Source organism: Sebastes umbrosus, chromosome 10 (genome assembly GCF_015220745.1).
Source record: "Sebastes umbrosus isolate fSebUmb1 chromosome 10, fSebUmb1.pri, whole genome shotgun sequence".
In the NCBI taxonomy this organism is placed as follows: Eukaryota; Metazoa; Chordata; class Actinopteri; order Perciformes; family Sebastidae; genus Sebastes; species Sebastes umbrosus.
The window spans coordinates 27,045,439-27,063,119 of record NC_051278.1 but is presented as its reverse complement, the minus strand read 5'-3'; the positions used below and the strand labels follow the sequence as shown (position 1 = coordinate 27,063,119).

Here is a 17,681-nt window from a genome sequence, read left to right as displayed (position 1 = left end):
GGTTAAGATCGGGTTAAAATCCTATTTTTAATACATAATATATCTTGCCAGTGCTATTAGATGCAAAATCCAATGTTTGAACTGTTCCTTTGCTGTCACTTAATCTCAAAACAGCATCTTCAACTGAGACAGTTGAAGTTATTTTGAATGAAGCGTTCTAAAACAAGATAAGACTCACTTTCAGACTAAACGAGTTATTACGGAGGATATTTTTGCAGCTTGCACTGACTACAGAGGCGGTGCAGCAGATGCTGAGAATCTTTGATTAACTCCAGAGGACTGAAACACAGTCTAAACAGTTATGACAGCTTATGAATTCCCGCGCACACACACACAACCTCCGACCTATTTTCTCTGTTGAAATGGCGGCCACGGGGGCAGCAGCAGCAGCAGTGTTGTTCCAGCTCCTACTCCTGCCCACACCTCATCTTTAGACATCTTCCCATTCTGCTTGTTCACCTCTAAACGCCCCAAGCTCATCACCGCCTCACCGCCAGGGCCAAACGCGCGCCCCCACAACCCACTGTGCAAAATCACTCTGACACTGATTACCGGCGAATGTTTGCCCCGCTAACCGTAATGGTTTTGACTCTGCCTCCGGGCTTTTATGAAGTTATGAAGTCTTTGATTGTGCACTCTCGGTGACCATGGGCTCCCCGTAGTTGAATCGGTCTGCTAAATAACTGAGATGTAGAATGTAAATACGTTCGACAGATAAATGACGAAACCAAAACCAATCTTTGGACCTGCATCCAAAGATACAGCAGCTGGATGCATCACACTTTAACTCAAACGTACAGTTTAGTTCTGCCACGGAGAAACAGAGACCAGGCCCAGCAGCACTCCTTATGAGATTATGTATGCATCTGTGTGTGTGTGTGTGTGTGTGTGTGTGTGTATATGTGTGTGTATGCATAGCTTATATGTTTGTCATCTACTGGCTCGGTGCCCGTTAGTATGTGTGTGGGAGTAGACTTATCGGCCTTCCATGTGTGCTCATAGCAGGCACACTTTTTACTACTGACAACAAAGCTTCAACAAAGCCTCTTTTTACGGCGGGATTCGACTAAAGGCCCGATCATTACGAGGCACAAAGCGCAAGAGCCCTTTTAGCGTGGAATGAGAGTGAAGCTCGGTCATCATTAGCCGATGCCGCCTTGCTAGCCCGGGCGCGTCGCTTTGATCCCTAATGAAGCTGCGTCCGTTATTCCTGCTCTTACTCACTCACGCCACCTTCACTTTTAAAACGTTGCAAGTGTGCTAGACGCCATGTGAGGCCCTCCCCCCAACACACAGGCTCAGAACTATATACAAGCTCAGACACACACACACACACACACATATACGCACAGACTGTCTGGACTGCCTTATTGTCTCAGTCAGACGGGAGTCCAAATGAAGCAGAAAACTTTGATGTCTTTACTGCTGGTGTGATCAATCATAAGCCTCCCATTAAATGTCAATTGGTGCCATGGCTTTTTTTTTTTTAAGGCTGTGTGGGTGCCACAAAACCGAAGCGACAATGAGCTCCGTTTAATAGTTTCAACCAGGTTCAAAGTTCAAAGTTGGAAGCTTCATAGAAAACCGCAGCGAGATGCCAAAGCCGGCTACGAACGGGACGCACTGAGGTGCCAAAGCCTTTATAAAGCTGCACCTTTGGCTTTACAGAGCAGTAAAGAGGAGAAGAATCATTAACGCTCAGAGCTTCAAACAGACCAGGGGTCTGAGCCTGGCATGGGTGTGGTGTAGTTTGGTGCAAGTGTACACACACGTGTGTGAGTGTGTGCATGTGTGTCTACGATGGTTGTGGTTTGAGCTGCAGATTAATAAGCTGCTAATTGGCCTGCTGGGTATTAGGTGTGAGGTGAGTGAGCTGAGACAGCGCTAGGGCGTGGCTCGCCAGGGCTTGGGTGGGAAGCTGTGAGAAAAGAAAGTGATAAAGGAAAATAAAGTAAACGCCTGCAACGAATGAAATAAAACCGGACATATTCTCGGTCAGATGCAGCGCTGTGAGTAAATAACATTATCACATGATCCTCAAAACACGCAGCTCAGAGGACTCGCAGAATCACAAAAACATGAACTGGTTGCAGGTGAACAAGCTCGTGTGAACATATTTGAACAAGTTCACTTGGACACTTGGATCATTTTGCCTGTCCAGAAATATCAAATGCAATTCCATTCTGAGGATTGTGCCAAGCTAAAGATAGGTTGACATAGGTAAGATGGAGTGATGTAATGATATACAGCTGTAGAAAAGAAAAGGACAGACAGAGAGAATGTTAGCAGGAGAGCGGATCAGGTTACTTCCTGGAGACTCCCTGGCTCCTTTCTCCCATGAGATCTCTGCCTAGCTGGCACACTGCTGCTGGCTTCATGCCCTCCGTATCCTAACTCCGACTACCACAACCCAGCTACTCACTCTACACTAATAAGCATTCTCCCCTGCACACAGGCCAATTAACTTGTTGTCTCAGACGGTTACATTGTATATTTTTCCCTTTCATACTCGAGCACGGCTCTGCATCCTTACGTTGACCAGCTCTGTATCCTTTCCCCCCTGACTCGTCCACAGCTTAGTGGTAATTCACAGATCAAACAAAAAAGGAAGTAGGCTTTCAAAGTCTGTTTATACATCAGTTCTCATCATTCAGGCATAGAGAGCAGATGTGGGATGTGTCTGTGCTGCGGACTGAGCCGTGGTAACATTAGCGTGCGGTCAGCGGAGGGTTGGAGGTGGTAATGACCCTGCGGATTACAGCAGCCATCAGTCATCTAGCCATTAAGCCATGTTGGCTTGTCACCTTAGATAGTAGTCAGAGAACAGCAAGGAAAATAAGGGTATATGGAATATAGTGTATATGCGTTATGCATACATACATGTGCCCAAATATGCAAGCACATAAATATACCTGTAATAAATCTGCACACACACACAATTACATAAATGTTTTTCACTGTCCTGCATGTGCTGCGACTCTGTTCCCCCCCGTTTGCTTGTTGGCCGTGCCAGCCAGACGCACAGAGAAACTTGACACCAGTCTTTTACATACTTATAGAGCCTCACATCTCTGCCAGCTGCACAGGGCTCAACCAGAAATCCAAACCCAATAACTACCACCCGACACTGAAATATCCCTCAAAATATTTCCTGTTATTTCTGGATTTAGTTGTCCAAAAACAAAGTATAGTATGTAGGACTGCAACATTTGTTCATTGTCAATTATTCTTGATTAATCCTTTTGTCTCTAATTGTCCGAAAATTGTATAAAATGCCGATCACAGTCTCCATTTTCCCCAATATGACATTTTCAAATTGCTTGTTTTGTCTGACCAACAGTTCAAAACCTCAAAGATATTCAATATTCAATTACAGAAGACTAAGAAAACCAGCACATCTTCACACTTGAGAAGCTGTGATGAGCATGTTTTTGGCTTTAAATGTGACTCAAGGAATTAATTGAGTATCAAAATAGTACATCAACTAATGAATGAATCGTCTAATCATTTCATCTCTAATAGCACGGCAGAAAAGTTACACAAAACAGCACTTTTATCTTATGATAACATCTCTTTTTCTTTTTTTCATCTCCTTCCTCCATCGCCCCTCAGGTCTCTCCATGGCAACGAAATCTCAGAGCTCCCTGATGGCATCTTCAACGATGTGGCCTCACTTTCCCACTTGTAAGTGCTAACACACACACGACTGTATGCTCCGATGGCAGCCTATGTGATACTGTCTGCGCTGAGTTTGTGAAGTCTACACACATGTATATACACACACACTTCCAGGCACAGAGGGGGTCTGGTCAGACAGCCGGAGAGCGTGGCTCACAGTGGCCTGTCTGTAGTCCTCTTTGGTGGGCTTCGCATGAGCCAAGCCCTCCCTTAATCAGCCGCAGTCCTGTGGTGAAACCAACACACAGACCCCTGTACTGTGTCATCTCCCTGTGACATCTCCGTAACACACACACACACACACACACGTTCACTAACACACATACACACACAGATTATCCATGGTCTGTGGACTTCAGTGTTTGTTTTGGTTTGTTTATGTATGTCTGTAATTTTGTGTGTGGCGCGTAGGCGTCGTGTGGTCGTGCATGTAGTCGTGGACATGTGTAAAGCTACACAGTCTTAGTATCTTAGTCTACAGTATCTTTGCAGTGTGCCCTCTGCCATCCAGCCTGGATATTCACATCATCCCTTGACAGTCGCTGATCAATAGACCTATCAGTGTCAGAGCTGGAGAGGAAGAAGGGAGAGGACTAAACAAAGACATATTTTGGAGGGCAGTACAGGAGTCAAGGCTGCATGGAAACGGGGTGAAGGGAGGGATGGAGGGCAGCCATTGATCCGCAGTCACAGTCAAGTGGTTTTCATGTTAGCAGATGTCAGGTGTCAGCTATTGGCCCGGCCTGAAAGATGAGCCTGTGTTCCACCGTAATGGAACAGCATCGATTCAGGAGTGTTTGTGCATCCAGCGGGAGGACAGAGCGGCATTGATTCACGACCACCATGACAGAAGTGGTTAAGAGTGCCTTCTGTTCGCACCTTTGCCTATAATTGAGACGCCCTCTTCCAGATGATGCATGGCACAAAGTGGCATTGAGCATTACACTTTAAATCTTCTTTACTCTTTGAGAAGCAGCGTTTTTATTTGTTTAGTGCACAAAGTTGAGCTGGTTTGTTTTACGTAAGGGTGTAGAGACACCTGCTGGTGATAGATTGTATTACAGTGACAGATAGAACATATATAACACAGCCATCCCATATTATCAAACCATTGATAAGTTTATCTACCTATCAGGGCTATTGGCGCCAATCCCTTGCACTGTGACTGTCGCCTGCGCTGGCTATCTGACTGGGTGAAGACCAGCTACAAAGAGCCCGGCATCGCCCGCTGTGCTGGCCCACAGGGCATGGAGGGCAAACTGCTGCTCACCACACCTGCTAAGAAGTTTGAATGTACAGGTGAGTTATTGTGTCGGACACTGACATATAACGTAAGAAGCACTAGTATCTACATGCAATTCATTCTTATCTGTCTGGAATTTCCTCAGGTGATGTGGACGCCACAGTGCTGGCCAAGTGCAACCCCTGTCTGTCCAGTCCCTGTCTGAACCAAGGCATCTGTCACAGCGACATGGTGGAGATCTACAGGTGCAGCTGTCCTCCAGGATTCAAGGTCAGAGCCACACAATGCTGCCGCCGTATTTGTGAATATCGTCGATGTGTTGAAGTATGTACAATTTATAGCAAAAAACTAATAAACATTTATCTTTGTGTTCAGGGCAAGAACTGTGAGACAGCTCTGAATGCCTGCGTGAGTAACCCATGTGCCAACGGAGGAACCTGCCAAGTGAATGAGGATGAGGAGGGAGAGTATAGGTGAGGAAGGCGAGTTTTGAAATCCTATTTATCTCACGAGGAGCTTGACACGATGATTTAACGAGTGTGTGCGTTTTCGCAGTTGTTCATGTCTACTGGGCTTTGAGGGCCCCACTTGCAAAACCAACATTGACGAATGCGAGTACAACGACTGTGAGAACGGAGCAACCTGCATCGATGGAGACAACAACTACACTTGTTTTTGTCCCCCCTACTACACAGGTTAGTGCATGGAACACAGTTTGATTCAAGAAGTGACTGCACTGCAAAAAAATCCCCCTGTACAAACAAGCAAAAATATTTGGAAATCTAGAAAAATTTGGTATGAAACAAAAAAATCTGCCATTAGATAAAGATTTTTCCAAATAAGCTATAAAAAATAAGCACACAATATAACCTTAAAACTAATTTAAAAAAGACTTGGTTAAGCAAAGAAATTAAGAAATTCAAGATAAATATTCTTGAAACTAGATTACTTTATAAGACATGAATTATTCTGCCATATTGCAATCTACTTTCAGACTTGTTTATCGTCTTCTGACAAATTGAATTTAATAAAAACAGAGACTAGTTTTTTTGTTTTAGGTTTAAAAATTGAATGCAAATAGTGCTTGACAAGATTATTCATCTGTGATTTTAAGAATATTAAATTGATCATGCTGTAATAATACATTTTCTGTATGACTTTCTTGTTTTGCTGTTTTTGCAGGACGGTTCCTGCTCTGTGTTGTACAACAGTTCATATTTTTTTTTTTTAAATGTGTCTGTGTAGGGGAGATGTGCGAAGAAATGGAGGATGTGTGTGCCCCAGGACGGAGCCCCTGCCAACATCAGTCTACCTGCCTCATCACCTCCACTGGACCCAAGTAAGTGTTTGCTGCCAGCAACATCTTATATAGCAAAAAATGATGAAGCAATATATATTTAAAAAAAGGAATAGCCAGACTGGGAGGTAGCTTTGTCCTTTGATTCCAGTATTGTGTTTGCGTATTGCAGGTGTGTGTGCTCTCCTGGTTACATTGGTGATGACTGCAGTGTAGACTATGACGACTGTGAGGAGCACCGTTGCCAGAATGCAGCTCAGTGTGTGGACGAGCTGAATGGATACTCCTGCGTCTGCCCTGAAGGATACAAGTGAGCAGAGCACACATTTAACGAAGGCTTTATTTTGACTACAGTAGAGTTTCATCTGCTTCACGAACATCACCCTTCCTCTCATTCTCTCTATAGTGGTCAGTTGTGTGAGGTTCCCCCATCTCCGCTGTCCCTGTGTGAGCTGGCCGACTGCCAGAACAACGCCCCGTGCGTGGAGCTAGGCGGGCGTGCCCTCTGCCAGTGTCCTCCGGAGTTTGGCGGGCCACGCTGCGAGAAGCTGGTCAGCGTCAACTTCATCGACAGAGACTCCTACCTACTGCTCTCTGACCTCAAGAACTGGCCACAAGCTAACATCACCTTACAGGTATCCACAGAGTGTGTTGATGTGTGTTGAGGCTGCCTTTCTGAAGCCTGTATAATTGTATATAAATACTAATAATACTGTATATAACACCGAATGCAAACATGTTCCCTCTGCAGGTCTCAACAGCTGAGGATAATGGTATCCTGCTGTACAATGGAGACAATGATCACATTGCAGTGGAGCTCTACCAAGGTCATGTCAAGGTCAGCTATGACCCTGGCAGCCAGCCAGGACATGCCATCTACAGGTAAGCTGCCTTTGAAAGTTTACTGTCACTGTTAGGGGAATAAAACATGGTATTTGTATATTTTATTAAGTCTATATTTTATGTCCAATCTCTGTTTTCCTTTGCCAGCACTGAGACAATCAACGATGGCCAGTTCCACACAGTGGAGCTAGTGACCTTTGACCAGATGATGAACCTGTCCATTGACGGGGGTCTCCCTACCACAATGGACAGCTTTGCGGCAGCGCGGCCCCTCAACGGGGAGGCTCCACTATACGTGGGGGGTAGGGGCCCTCTCCAGAACACACCTCCCTCCTCTGCAGGCACTCTTAACTACTACACTACTGTCAATCACCACCCCTCCCCCCTCGCTTTGTCACCACCGCAACCAACCCCTCCCCTCAACCATTCAACCCTTTTTAACCCCCCGTCCTACCTCCACCCAAACCCAAACCCGATCCTCCACCCACACCATCCCCACCTTCAGTCATGACTGTGTTTGCTAGGGGACACACATTAATTCACAATATGTAAATATGCATAGACCTCCCAGTACACCATATGCACACATTTGCAATGAATAAATAACTCATTTCACCTTGAAAGATAAAACGTAACTCTCAAAAATGACAGATCATAACTAGGGCTGTCAGAGTTAACGTGATAACAACGCGTTAACACAAATTCATTTTAAAGCCACTCATTTCTTTAATGCATTAGCACAACTTGCGTTTTTTAGGTTGTAGCGGGCGAAGTTTTAAAGCTAGAGTGAAGATACTGGTATCATATTAAACTAAAAAACTTAAGGAATCCATTGGTACCTCATACTAGCTTTGTTGGGAAGGAGGATGACACTCCAAACTCACGCTAAATTTTGGCGAGGAAAAACTGTCAAGGCCATTTTCAAAGGTGTCCCTTGACCTCTGACCTCAAGATATGTGAATGAAAATGGGTTCTATGGGTACCCACGAGTCTCCCCTTTACAGACATGACTCCACTTTATGATAATCACATGCAGTTTGGGGCAAGTCATATTCAAGTCAGCACACTGACACACTGACAGCTGTTGTTGCCTGTGGGGCTGCAGCTTGCCATGTTATGATTTGAGCATATTATTTATGCTAAATGCAGTACCTGTGAGGGTTTCTGGACAATATCTGTCATTGTTTTGTGTTGTTAATTGATTTTCAGTATAAATATACACATACATTTGCATAAAGCAGCATATTTGCGCACTCCCATGTTGATAAGAGTATTAAATACTTGACAAATCTCCCTTTAAGGTACATTTTGAACAGATTAAAAATGTGCGATTAATTTGCGATTAAATATTTTAATCGATTGACAGCCCTAATCACAACCTACAGTATAGTGAACATACAACACCGCTCTATAGTCCAATAGATCTATTGTCGTTATAGCACATTTCTTACAGCGTGTAAATTATGCCCTCTAGTGACTATCATATGAACTACCAGGCACAGTCTTCACTTCAGATTCTTTCTTTATTTGCATGGATTTGTTTCCACAACTGTATTTATCTGTAATGTGTGATTTAGCCACTCTTGACGTTCACAAAATTCAAAGATTTAGCTTATTATGATTGTTTCCATGCAGCCCTAGGGTCAGGGTTCACGTGACAGTTTGCTCAGGAGTGGCTCAGAATTTGTACAGTGTGTTTCAGTGCTGTGATGTGTTGTGCTGTACTGTTCTTCATTCATACAACACTACAGGAGACATTTTCCCATAACCCTTTGCCTTTTGCTGTCATCTGTTTCAACGATGATGTGTTTTGTGGTGCAAATGCATAATATCAAAGCCAATTTAAAAAAGAGTTGCATTTATTAATTTGACAAATTGTACACGCACTGTTGGGATACCCATGTTTGAAATGCCTTCCTCCATTACACTCATACCAGCCCCGTGTTCGTTGTCCGTTTGTGATCCAGTACGCACGTCTTCACACCTTTTAAACACCATCTCTGGTCTCTCTCTCCTCTAGGCATGCCAGTGGATGTACACTCCGGCGCTTTCCGTCTCTGGCAGCTCCAGAATGGTTCCAGTTTCCACGGCTGTATCCAGAACCTGTACATTAACAATGAGCTCCAGGATTTCACCAAGACCCAGATGAAGCCTGGCGTGGTACCGGGCTGTGAGCCCTGCAAGAAGATCTACTGTGTGCATGGCATCTGCCAGCCTGATGGGGTCCAGGGACCAGTATGCCACTGCCAGCCAGGCTGGAATGGGCCGCAATGTGACCAGCCATCTACCAACCCCTGCCAGGGCAGCAAGTATGTTAGCAAATAGGATAGAATTCATATCTCACAGTAAACATTGTATTGCCCATTGTCTTCCCACACAATGGGCAGTGGTGAAAGAAGTACTCAAATCCTTTACTTAAGTAAAAGTACCAATACAACAACACAATGTAAACATACACTATTACAAGTACAAGTCCTGCATTCAGAATGCCATTTAAGTAAAGTACAGAAGTATTGTCAGCGAAATGTACTTAAAGTATCAAAAGTAAAAGTACTTGTTCTGCAGAATAATAGCCCCTGTGACTGATGTATTATAAGGCATTACATTATTAGATTGTTAATACTGATACAACAATGTATAAGTAGCATTTTACTGTTGTAGCTAAGGTGGAGAGTTAGGTACCTTAGTCCAGCGGTTCCCAACAAAGGGTTCGGGCCCCCTCCAAGGGTCACAAGATAAATTGGAGGGACCATGATAAGAAAAGAGAAAAATATAAGTTCTGCTTCACAAATTTGTATTAACTTTTTCAACTTTTCTATTAGTTTTGCATTTTGGGAAATGTCTTGAACTATGTATTGTATTTTAAAAGCTCTTTTTTTTTTACATGTAAAATCTTAATCTGAAAAGTAACTAGTTACTAAATTTGTCAGATAAATGTAGTGGGGTAAAAAGTGCAACGTTTGCCTCTGAAATGTTGTGGATTAGAAATCTAAAATAGCATACTCTAGTCAAGAACAAGTACCTCAAAATGGTACAATACTTGAGTAAATGTACTTTTTTTCTCACCACTGACAGTTGGGAACCTGTTTCAGTGCTGCAAATCCACGATACTGCTCATGAAACACCAACTTCATTGATTTATTTGTGTCTTACTAGGTGCGTCCATGGACAGTGCATCCCACTGGACACTCAGTCGTACCGCTGTGAGTGTGAGGACGGTTACCGCGGTGCCCTGTGTAACCAACAGGGTGAGCTGTTCAACCCCTGCCGTCGCCTGTCCTGCAAACACGGTCGCTGCCAGATCTCAGACACAGGAGATGCCTACTGTCACTGTGAAAGTGGCTACACTGGGGAACTGTGTGATGCAGGTTGGTTTTCTCTATGTCAGTCTGTAATTCTAAGGAAAAAGATACGATCAACAGGGTGTCTGCAGGGTCTTAAAAAATAAGTCAATTTAGTGACAATTAAGGGTCTTAAAAAATATTTAAAAGTCTTAAATGCCATTTTCCGAGGTATTACATTTTGCAGCTCGCTAATGGTGGAAATAGCTGATGGGGAAATGCAAGTTTTCGGACAAATGGTAGGAGGACAATTTTTTTTATAACGTTTTCCATAATATACTATATTATTTAATTCCTTACGGCTATACATGACTATTTAATGACATTTTTTATGACATACAATATTATTATTTTTTATGGCATACTTTGCTATGTATTTTTTTATGACATACAATTATTATTTTACTATTAAAATTCTTATTACTTTGCCTTGACTTTTTAATGACATTTTGTGATAAATACTATACTATGACTTTTTAAAATGACATTTTTATGACATACTATATCCAGACATTTTTTATGACTCTTTTATATGACATACTTTATACTATAACATTTTTTATTACTTTTTTATGGCGTAGTATACTATGATTTTTTGTGACATTTTTTATGGCAGTAAAGACAATAATATAAAGAATCAATATATAGTGGCCTAATAACAAAGAGTTCAAGTGTGCGTGCTTGTATAGGGAACAAAATTGTGTTTCTACCTCCTGTTATTGATATTACTCTTTCTTAATAAACCTTGCATTAGGTTTAGTCACTCAATTAATTCTTTTGTGCTTTGCTCCCACCCCGTCTATCTGAATTATGTTGCATTGATACAGTGGTCCAAAGATTTATCACAAACTAAGACTGTTTAGTTGTGCTATCTTACAATCAATGTATAGTAAATTTATGTTAAAGTGTGTTGCTGATGTAACCGGTTAGAACTCAAAGTGGCGATGAGGTCTTATAATGTATGGAAAGGGTCTTTAAAAGAGTCTTAAAAGGTATTAAATTTAACTTCAGGATTCCTGGATCTACCATGATTAAGTAATTATACTAATGTCTGTGTGTGTTTTTCATGTTTTCCAGAGTCTGAATGCCGGGGGGAACCTGTGCGAGACTTCTACCAGGTGCAGCGAGGCTACGCCATCTGCCAAACAACACGCATGGTCTCCTGGGTGGAGTGCACCGGCGCTTGCGATACGGGGTCCTGCTGCGCCAGCCAGCGAATGAAACGCCGGAAATACACCTTTGAATGCAGCGATGGAACCTCCTTCAGCGAGGAAGTGGAAAAGACCATCAAGTGCGGCTGCTCGGGCTGCATGTAGCACCATTCACTCACATTTCCTGCCTCTGCCGCCGAGCAGAAGATAGAAAGAAAGGAAGGAAGAAAGCGGACTGGAGGAAAGCGAGGGAGGGAAAGAATAGAAAGAGAGAGAGTATAAAGAATATATATAAAACCTCTATCTATATATTATGGACAACAATGTTTGTAAAATAGGACATTTCCTCCCCTTCCAAGGGTGTGTGACCTACAGTAACACAGAGAAACCAACATCATGAGCAACAATGTAAAAGTGACAACAACAGCAACAGAACCATTGTATCTGCAACATTGTTCCAAGGGGTCCAGAGATTTCAAAGGTGTTGCATTCAGAGTGAGGCATCCCTCCAACCCAAATTACCCAGTGTGAATTCCCCATCCATCTGTGAGGCCTCTGACAGCCTAGCCACCATCTACCATCTTTACTTCGTGGAGGCAGTGAGGACAGTGGGGTCCAGCCTGGCTAAGAATGGCAGAAGAGAGGCAGAGAAAGACAAAAAGACAGAAACAGGGGGATGAGAAGAGAGCTGGACCGTTTGACTTGGCAAAGCTATCTTGAGTTGAGCTTGGCTGGGTTACCTGGACTGGGCTGGATATGGTTTGGGTTGAGTTAAAGTTGTTATTGGTTTGGTGTAGCAATTTCTCTGCCAGGATACAGTCATCCATCCACACATGCACATGTAGAAGTGAACAAAGAAAAGGTAGGGTTAGAGTGGCACATAATCCAGTGCGGATGTCGTGGCTTCGAGGCCAGGTGGTCTGGCGTCACAGTTGTTTGCTGTGAGGTACCGTAACGTAGAAACTCCATAAAAATAGAGACTGCACTGACTAGCAGCACTGAAAAACGACAGTCGAACACCTCTCTGAAGTACATGATCACACACGCATGGCATACATACATCTACACAGTCTTAAAACTTGTAAAAGTGAGAGGGCTCGTGTGGTGCAACTATCTATTCTGTTCGTACAGCAAAACCAATCTGGTGCTGGCAGTGCCCAGTGGTTGTCAGTCCCCCAGCATGCATTGCCTCAGGGTTAGGATGATTTGCATAATCCCACCCCCCTTTGAGCAGGAGGCTGTTTAGCCCTGCTCCTCTTGATGCCTGCAGTATTAAACTTGTGCAAACTGTTGCATGTGTGGAGAAGAGTTTGCCAACAAATATGTAGAGCTTCTTAATATCATTATAAATGTTATTACAAAACAAAAGGTTGCAGAATCATCTTCTGATTTTTTGTTTTGTTCTGTCTAATTTCTCATATTGATTTGTTTCTATTTTTGTTATATTTTGTTATATTTTGTCTCATGATGTAACCTAACTCCTTTAGCCGTCCCCCCCCACCCCCAACCCTCCCCAACAACTCTTTATATAGAAATGCCTAACAGATTCTAATATATATATATTTGTATTTCATTTTGGTATAGTATTTTTCTATGTTAAAGAGTAAGTCTGTTTCTGGAAGCTTTGGGACTGGTGGAAAGGCATTCAGTTGGTTCCCTAGGTGTTTTTATTTGTTGATCTCACTTGCTCCAACAAGGTAATTCATTACGTTAATTGGCCAAAAATACAGCAGCTGGTTGGTCTTGTTGTATAGGAGGCAGTATTGGTCTAGAAATATGTTTAATATTGTATATGTTGTCTTCCATGTGAATATTACATCTAATTCATGAGAGTCTGTGCTTGATTTTATTTATTTTATCTAAAGGCGTTTTCCTGTAGAAAGTGAAAGGCATAAATGTTGCTGACTTTCAAATATTTTCAAAAATTTCAAAAAGATGAAAAAAGCTAAAATAATGAATAAAAAAAATCTGTAAGGTATTTGTAACATCACTTAATAGCGAGTTACGACAGTGTTTTCCTCCTCTCCGGCTCAGACATTCCTCATTTGCTGCAGGAGCTGGAGAGGTCAGAGCTGGGATTAAGAGATGTCCCCCTCAAATTGACCTTGTAATTACCATACCACACTTAAAGGCTTCTGATTGTTTTCATGTTCATTTTGTTGAAGTGTTGGGTTGTATTTCTATAATTTTAATTTGAGAGATGTTTGCCATAGAGGTGTTTTTAGTTCAACAGAGTTAAAGTAGTCAAGCTCAACTGATCATAAGCTGCTGTCAAGCCAGAAGAAATAGGATGAAATTGCTTCTGAGGACAATGATCATGTCAAGATAAATCATCCTAGATCTGTCTGAATAGGCAACTGTGTGAAGCATTACATGCCTACTACTGACGGATCATAAACGAGAAAGGTCTGGACATTTCAATGTCAGTTCTGACTGGCTATCCACACAAAAAAAGAAGAAATGGTGCCAATTACAGTGAACACAACAGTCATACCTGAATGTATAAATGTGTATAGATAAATATGACCTATGCTTATTCATGAAGTGGTAACTTTTAGCTGTTATTTAGTTTCCAATGTAAGATATAGAAATCACATACTGTTCAATAAGTGACAGTCCATCAGGATGGCTTAAGGCATTGTTCTCCCTGCAGATTGGGATTGTGTTTATCCATTTTGCTGATCTAAATGTTAAAAGTCTCTTTATAGTGTGAAAGGCTGCAGGGCCAGATCTCAGCTTGGTACAATGCACACAGAGCTCCTATTCATATTGCTACCCATGTTAACTTTGTTTTACATGCTGTTGATGTGATCCCAGTGGTGTACAATAACATTAAAAGATCTCATAAAGGATACTGATGAACAGTCACTGTAACTCTTAGGCTGTGTGCCTCGTAAAGGTGCATATTTAGTCGAATGTGGCTTTCTTTTCATGTCTCCTTTCCTTCCTCTGCACTGATCTGTACTGGACTGGTGCATTCAACTTCCTGGTAGACATCTTAGTGGTGCTTGTGCTATATTGAGATGTAATTCAGTTATCTGGTCACATGACCAGAAACACAGATTTTCCATCCTATGAACTATATACATAAATATGTTATTGTAACACAATGTCTCTGTTGTATTGAACTGGTGCAAAAACTTAAGAAATATCCCTCGTTGGGTTCTGTCTATTAGCTTTTTTGTTACAGGATTGATGGTGGGATTAAACTGAAAAACTCCCAATAATGCTGAATGTATGTAGTGCCACCGACAAAATGTTTACCAAACCTCCACTCTTTTTCATTAATTAAACTTAAATGTGTGTGCTTTTAAGAATGTGTTGTCTTTTTTTTTTGACTTAATGTCTTCTTTGTTATTTGACAAAATTTACAAACCTAATATTTTTAAGCCAAATTAGATGAGAAGTCAGAGAAAATGGAAATATGGGCAAATTCCATCATGTGATTTGATCAAAGGCTCCAGAACGGCTACGAAATGGACTAAATGTGTGAGATTTGTTGGGGTTTTTTTCTGGTCAACTGTTGTTTCCAAGGTCAAGAATCAAGTCTGACGTTAGATGATGATGATTGAGATATCACTGTGATGATGCTTTACAGTTTAGTTTCTCAATGTGCGGCCCATGTGCTCCGCTGCGCTCCTGCTTTGCAAGGCGCAGTGAAAAGCCGGCGTTGCGCCGCACAAGTCATTAGAAATAGTGGGTTTCAGAGGGCAGCAATGTCGTTGCTGTGTTCTGTGTGAAAGGCCCATAAAAAGTGGGGATGTCATGATTCTCCAAATCCACAATTTGATTTGACTTTCGATTTTAAGGTCACGATACGATTCAATTCGATTCGATTTCAGCACTGACGGCTATGCCAGTGTTAGACAAAGGAGTCTTTACATTTTGACGACTGTCATTTACATTTTCAAATTCTTCTTTAAACATGGCATCAAGCGTGATATTTTTTTTGGTAATGTACCACACTAAGGCCATTTGGTCAAATTTTAATAATTTATTTTATATGTTATAACAAAAACTTATTTCACCAGTCTGGGAACAAACAAACAACAAATAGAAGATTCACTAGATGGCAGGAGACCTTTACAACAACAGCTTGAGTTTCTCAGAGTTTACGAGGTGCACCATGAAATCCCTGTAGTGTGAGATAACGTCACGCCTCGCCTCGGCACCTGATTGGACAAGAGCTTTCCCTGACACACCCATGATGTTCATCACCTGAACAGCAGCATGCTGGTCCTCCTGGCTAACATGCTACATGCTAACATGCCTTGACTTCTGCTTCACTGAGGAACTTTGACCTTCAGTGAGATGAGGAACTTTTAGACTGTTTGAGACTGTTAATCCCCGCAGTGGGACCAGAGAGGAAAGGCTATACTCTGCCGTGATAATGGCGGAGTAGAGGAGTTGAACCAGGAGCAGATTGTGGAGGACTTCATGGTGCCATTCAGACAGGTGAGTACAACAGCACACTGACTGGATTCTCCAGATGAAAAAAAACACTTCCTATCGTAGTTGCGTTCAGGTTTGGAAACTAAACTAGCACCAGCCATCAAGAAAATGCTGGTAAAAATGCAAGCTGCTAGATTTGCTTCACACACCAGCCCAAAATGAAAAAACCCCAATGGTGATGTACTGAGTGGCTGTTAGATTTATGAATCCACCAGCCACAGTGCACAGGTGGCAGGAAAGAAAAAACCCTGTTTATTGTGAAAGAAGTTTCAGGCGGTGGTGTCCACAGCTTTATTTATTGTTGTTCATTTTTGTTCAATTGTCTGATTTTTGTCTCTTCTCTTATGAGGCATTTGCAACGCATTTGTATATTTATGTAATGTACAGATTATAGTGCTATGGTGCCTGGGTCAGTGTATCTTTTGGTCATTCGATTTTCCTTTCACAAAAGGATATTAAAAAACAAAAAATGAGTCTTTGATTTTCGTTTTAAAATACAAAAATTTAAATTGAAATACAAGGTGTTTTTCTTTATCAGGGTCAAAAAGAGATGAACTAAACTTAAAAAGGGGGTTGATTTTCATTTTATGGATCACTTTTAGTGATTTTATTTGTTTTTAGAAATAGAAAATTAAATTCAACCTGTTTTTTAAGTTTAGTTCATACTTTTACTTGAGTAAAATGTATTTAGAGTAACTGATCTTTTACAATATTCTTGTACTCTTTTCAGCCCTGCTGATGGGGAACCACACCGGTGACTTCAGCGAAACAGGAGGATTTTACAGTTCTGTTGTTTCTCTGTGATCTCTGAATCCTGACCATGGTGTCTAGAAAGGTACAGCTGCAGGCTGATACGCTGTGGGGGTTTTTTTCTTAGCACTTGTGCAAGTAGTGTGTAAAAAAAAAGCCATAGTATAGGATATCTAAAAAGTCAAAAGTATTGTATAGTATGTCAAAAAAGTCAGTGAATTCTGTCGAAAAATTCATAGTATAGTATGTCGAAAAAAGCCATACTATGTCTAAAAAGTCATACTGTAGTATGTTGAAAAAAGCCATTTTATAGTACATCAAAAAAAGTCATATTGTATGATGTTTAAATTACTTTTTTTCGACATACTATACTATAACTTTTTATGGCTTTTTTCAACATTCTATACTATGAATTTTTCGACAGAATTCACTGACTTTTTTGACATACTATACAATACTTTTGACTTTTTAGATATCCTATACTATGGTTTTTTTTTCTTCTTTTAGTCATACTATAGTATATTATGACCTTTTAAGGACTTTTTCCGAAATACTATAGTATGACTTTTTAAGACTTTTTTCCAATTACTATAATATGAAGTATTAATAACTTTTTTGACATACAATACTATGACTTTCTTCAACATACTATACTATGACCTTTTTCAGATTTTTTTCGACATAATATACTATGACTTTCTATGGATTTTTTTCGACATACTATGGCTTTGTATGACTTTTTCCAATAAACTATACTATGACTTTTTCGAAATGCTATACTATGACTCTTTTATTACTTTTTTCGACATACTATACTATGACTTTTTTATTACTTTTTCCGACATATTATACTGACTTTTATTTTTTACATACTATAGGACATATGGTATGACTGTTGACATACTATACTGTCTTTTTCCGATATA

The 17,681-nt window shown here is 41.2% G+C and overlaps 1 protein-coding gene and 1 long non-coding RNA gene across 8 annotated transcripts in view; one reads left to right on the top strand and one right to left on the bottom strand.

Annotated features, from left to right (window-relative positions):
* slit1a (slit homolog 1a (Drosophila)) overlaps positions 1-14,867 on the top strand; it is a 102,473-nt gene extending 87,606 nt beyond the window's left edge. For 5 of the 7 annotated variants that reach the window (XM_037781394.1, XM_037781393.1, XM_037781392.1 and 2 more), the window contains 13 exons: positions 3,613-3,684; positions 4,814-4,977; positions 5,067-5,191; positions 5,297-5,394; positions 5,477-5,616; positions 6,167-6,260; positions 6,391-6,528; positions 6,625-6,853; positions 6,970-7,100; positions 7,209-7,402; positions 9,082-9,370; positions 10,218-10,429; positions 11,480-14,867. In XM_037781394.1, the coding sequence (XP_037637322.1) occupies positions 3,613-3,684; positions 4,814-4,977; positions 5,067-5,191; positions 5,297-5,394; positions 5,477-5,616; positions 6,167-6,260; positions 6,391-6,528; positions 6,625-6,853; positions 6,970-7,100; positions 7,209-7,402; positions 9,082-9,370; positions 10,218-10,429; positions 11,480-11,718 (2,125 nt within the window). In that variant the 3' untranslated portion in view covers positions 11,719-14,867. The remainder of the gene's footprint in view (positions 1-3,612; positions 3,685-4,813; positions 4,978-5,066; positions 5,192-5,296; positions 5,395-5,476; positions 5,617-6,166; positions 6,261-6,390; positions 6,529-6,624; positions 6,854-6,969; positions 7,101-7,208; positions 7,403-9,081; positions 9,371-10,217; positions 10,430-11,479) is intronic. The other 2 variants (XM_037781397.1, XM_037781396.1) reach the window with 1 other exon arrangement.
* Positions 14,868-16,738: 1,871 nt separating this feature from the next.
* Positions 16,739-17,451, bottom strand: LOC119495159. The gene is made up of 3 exons (XR_005208371.1): positions 17,405-17,451; positions 17,191-17,202; positions 16,739-16,877 (listed from the first exon to the last, which is right to left on the bottom strand). It is a non-coding gene; the product is annotated as an uncharacterized LOC119495159 (long non-coding RNA).
* Between the last annotated feature and the right edge of the window lie 230 nt (positions 17,452-17,681).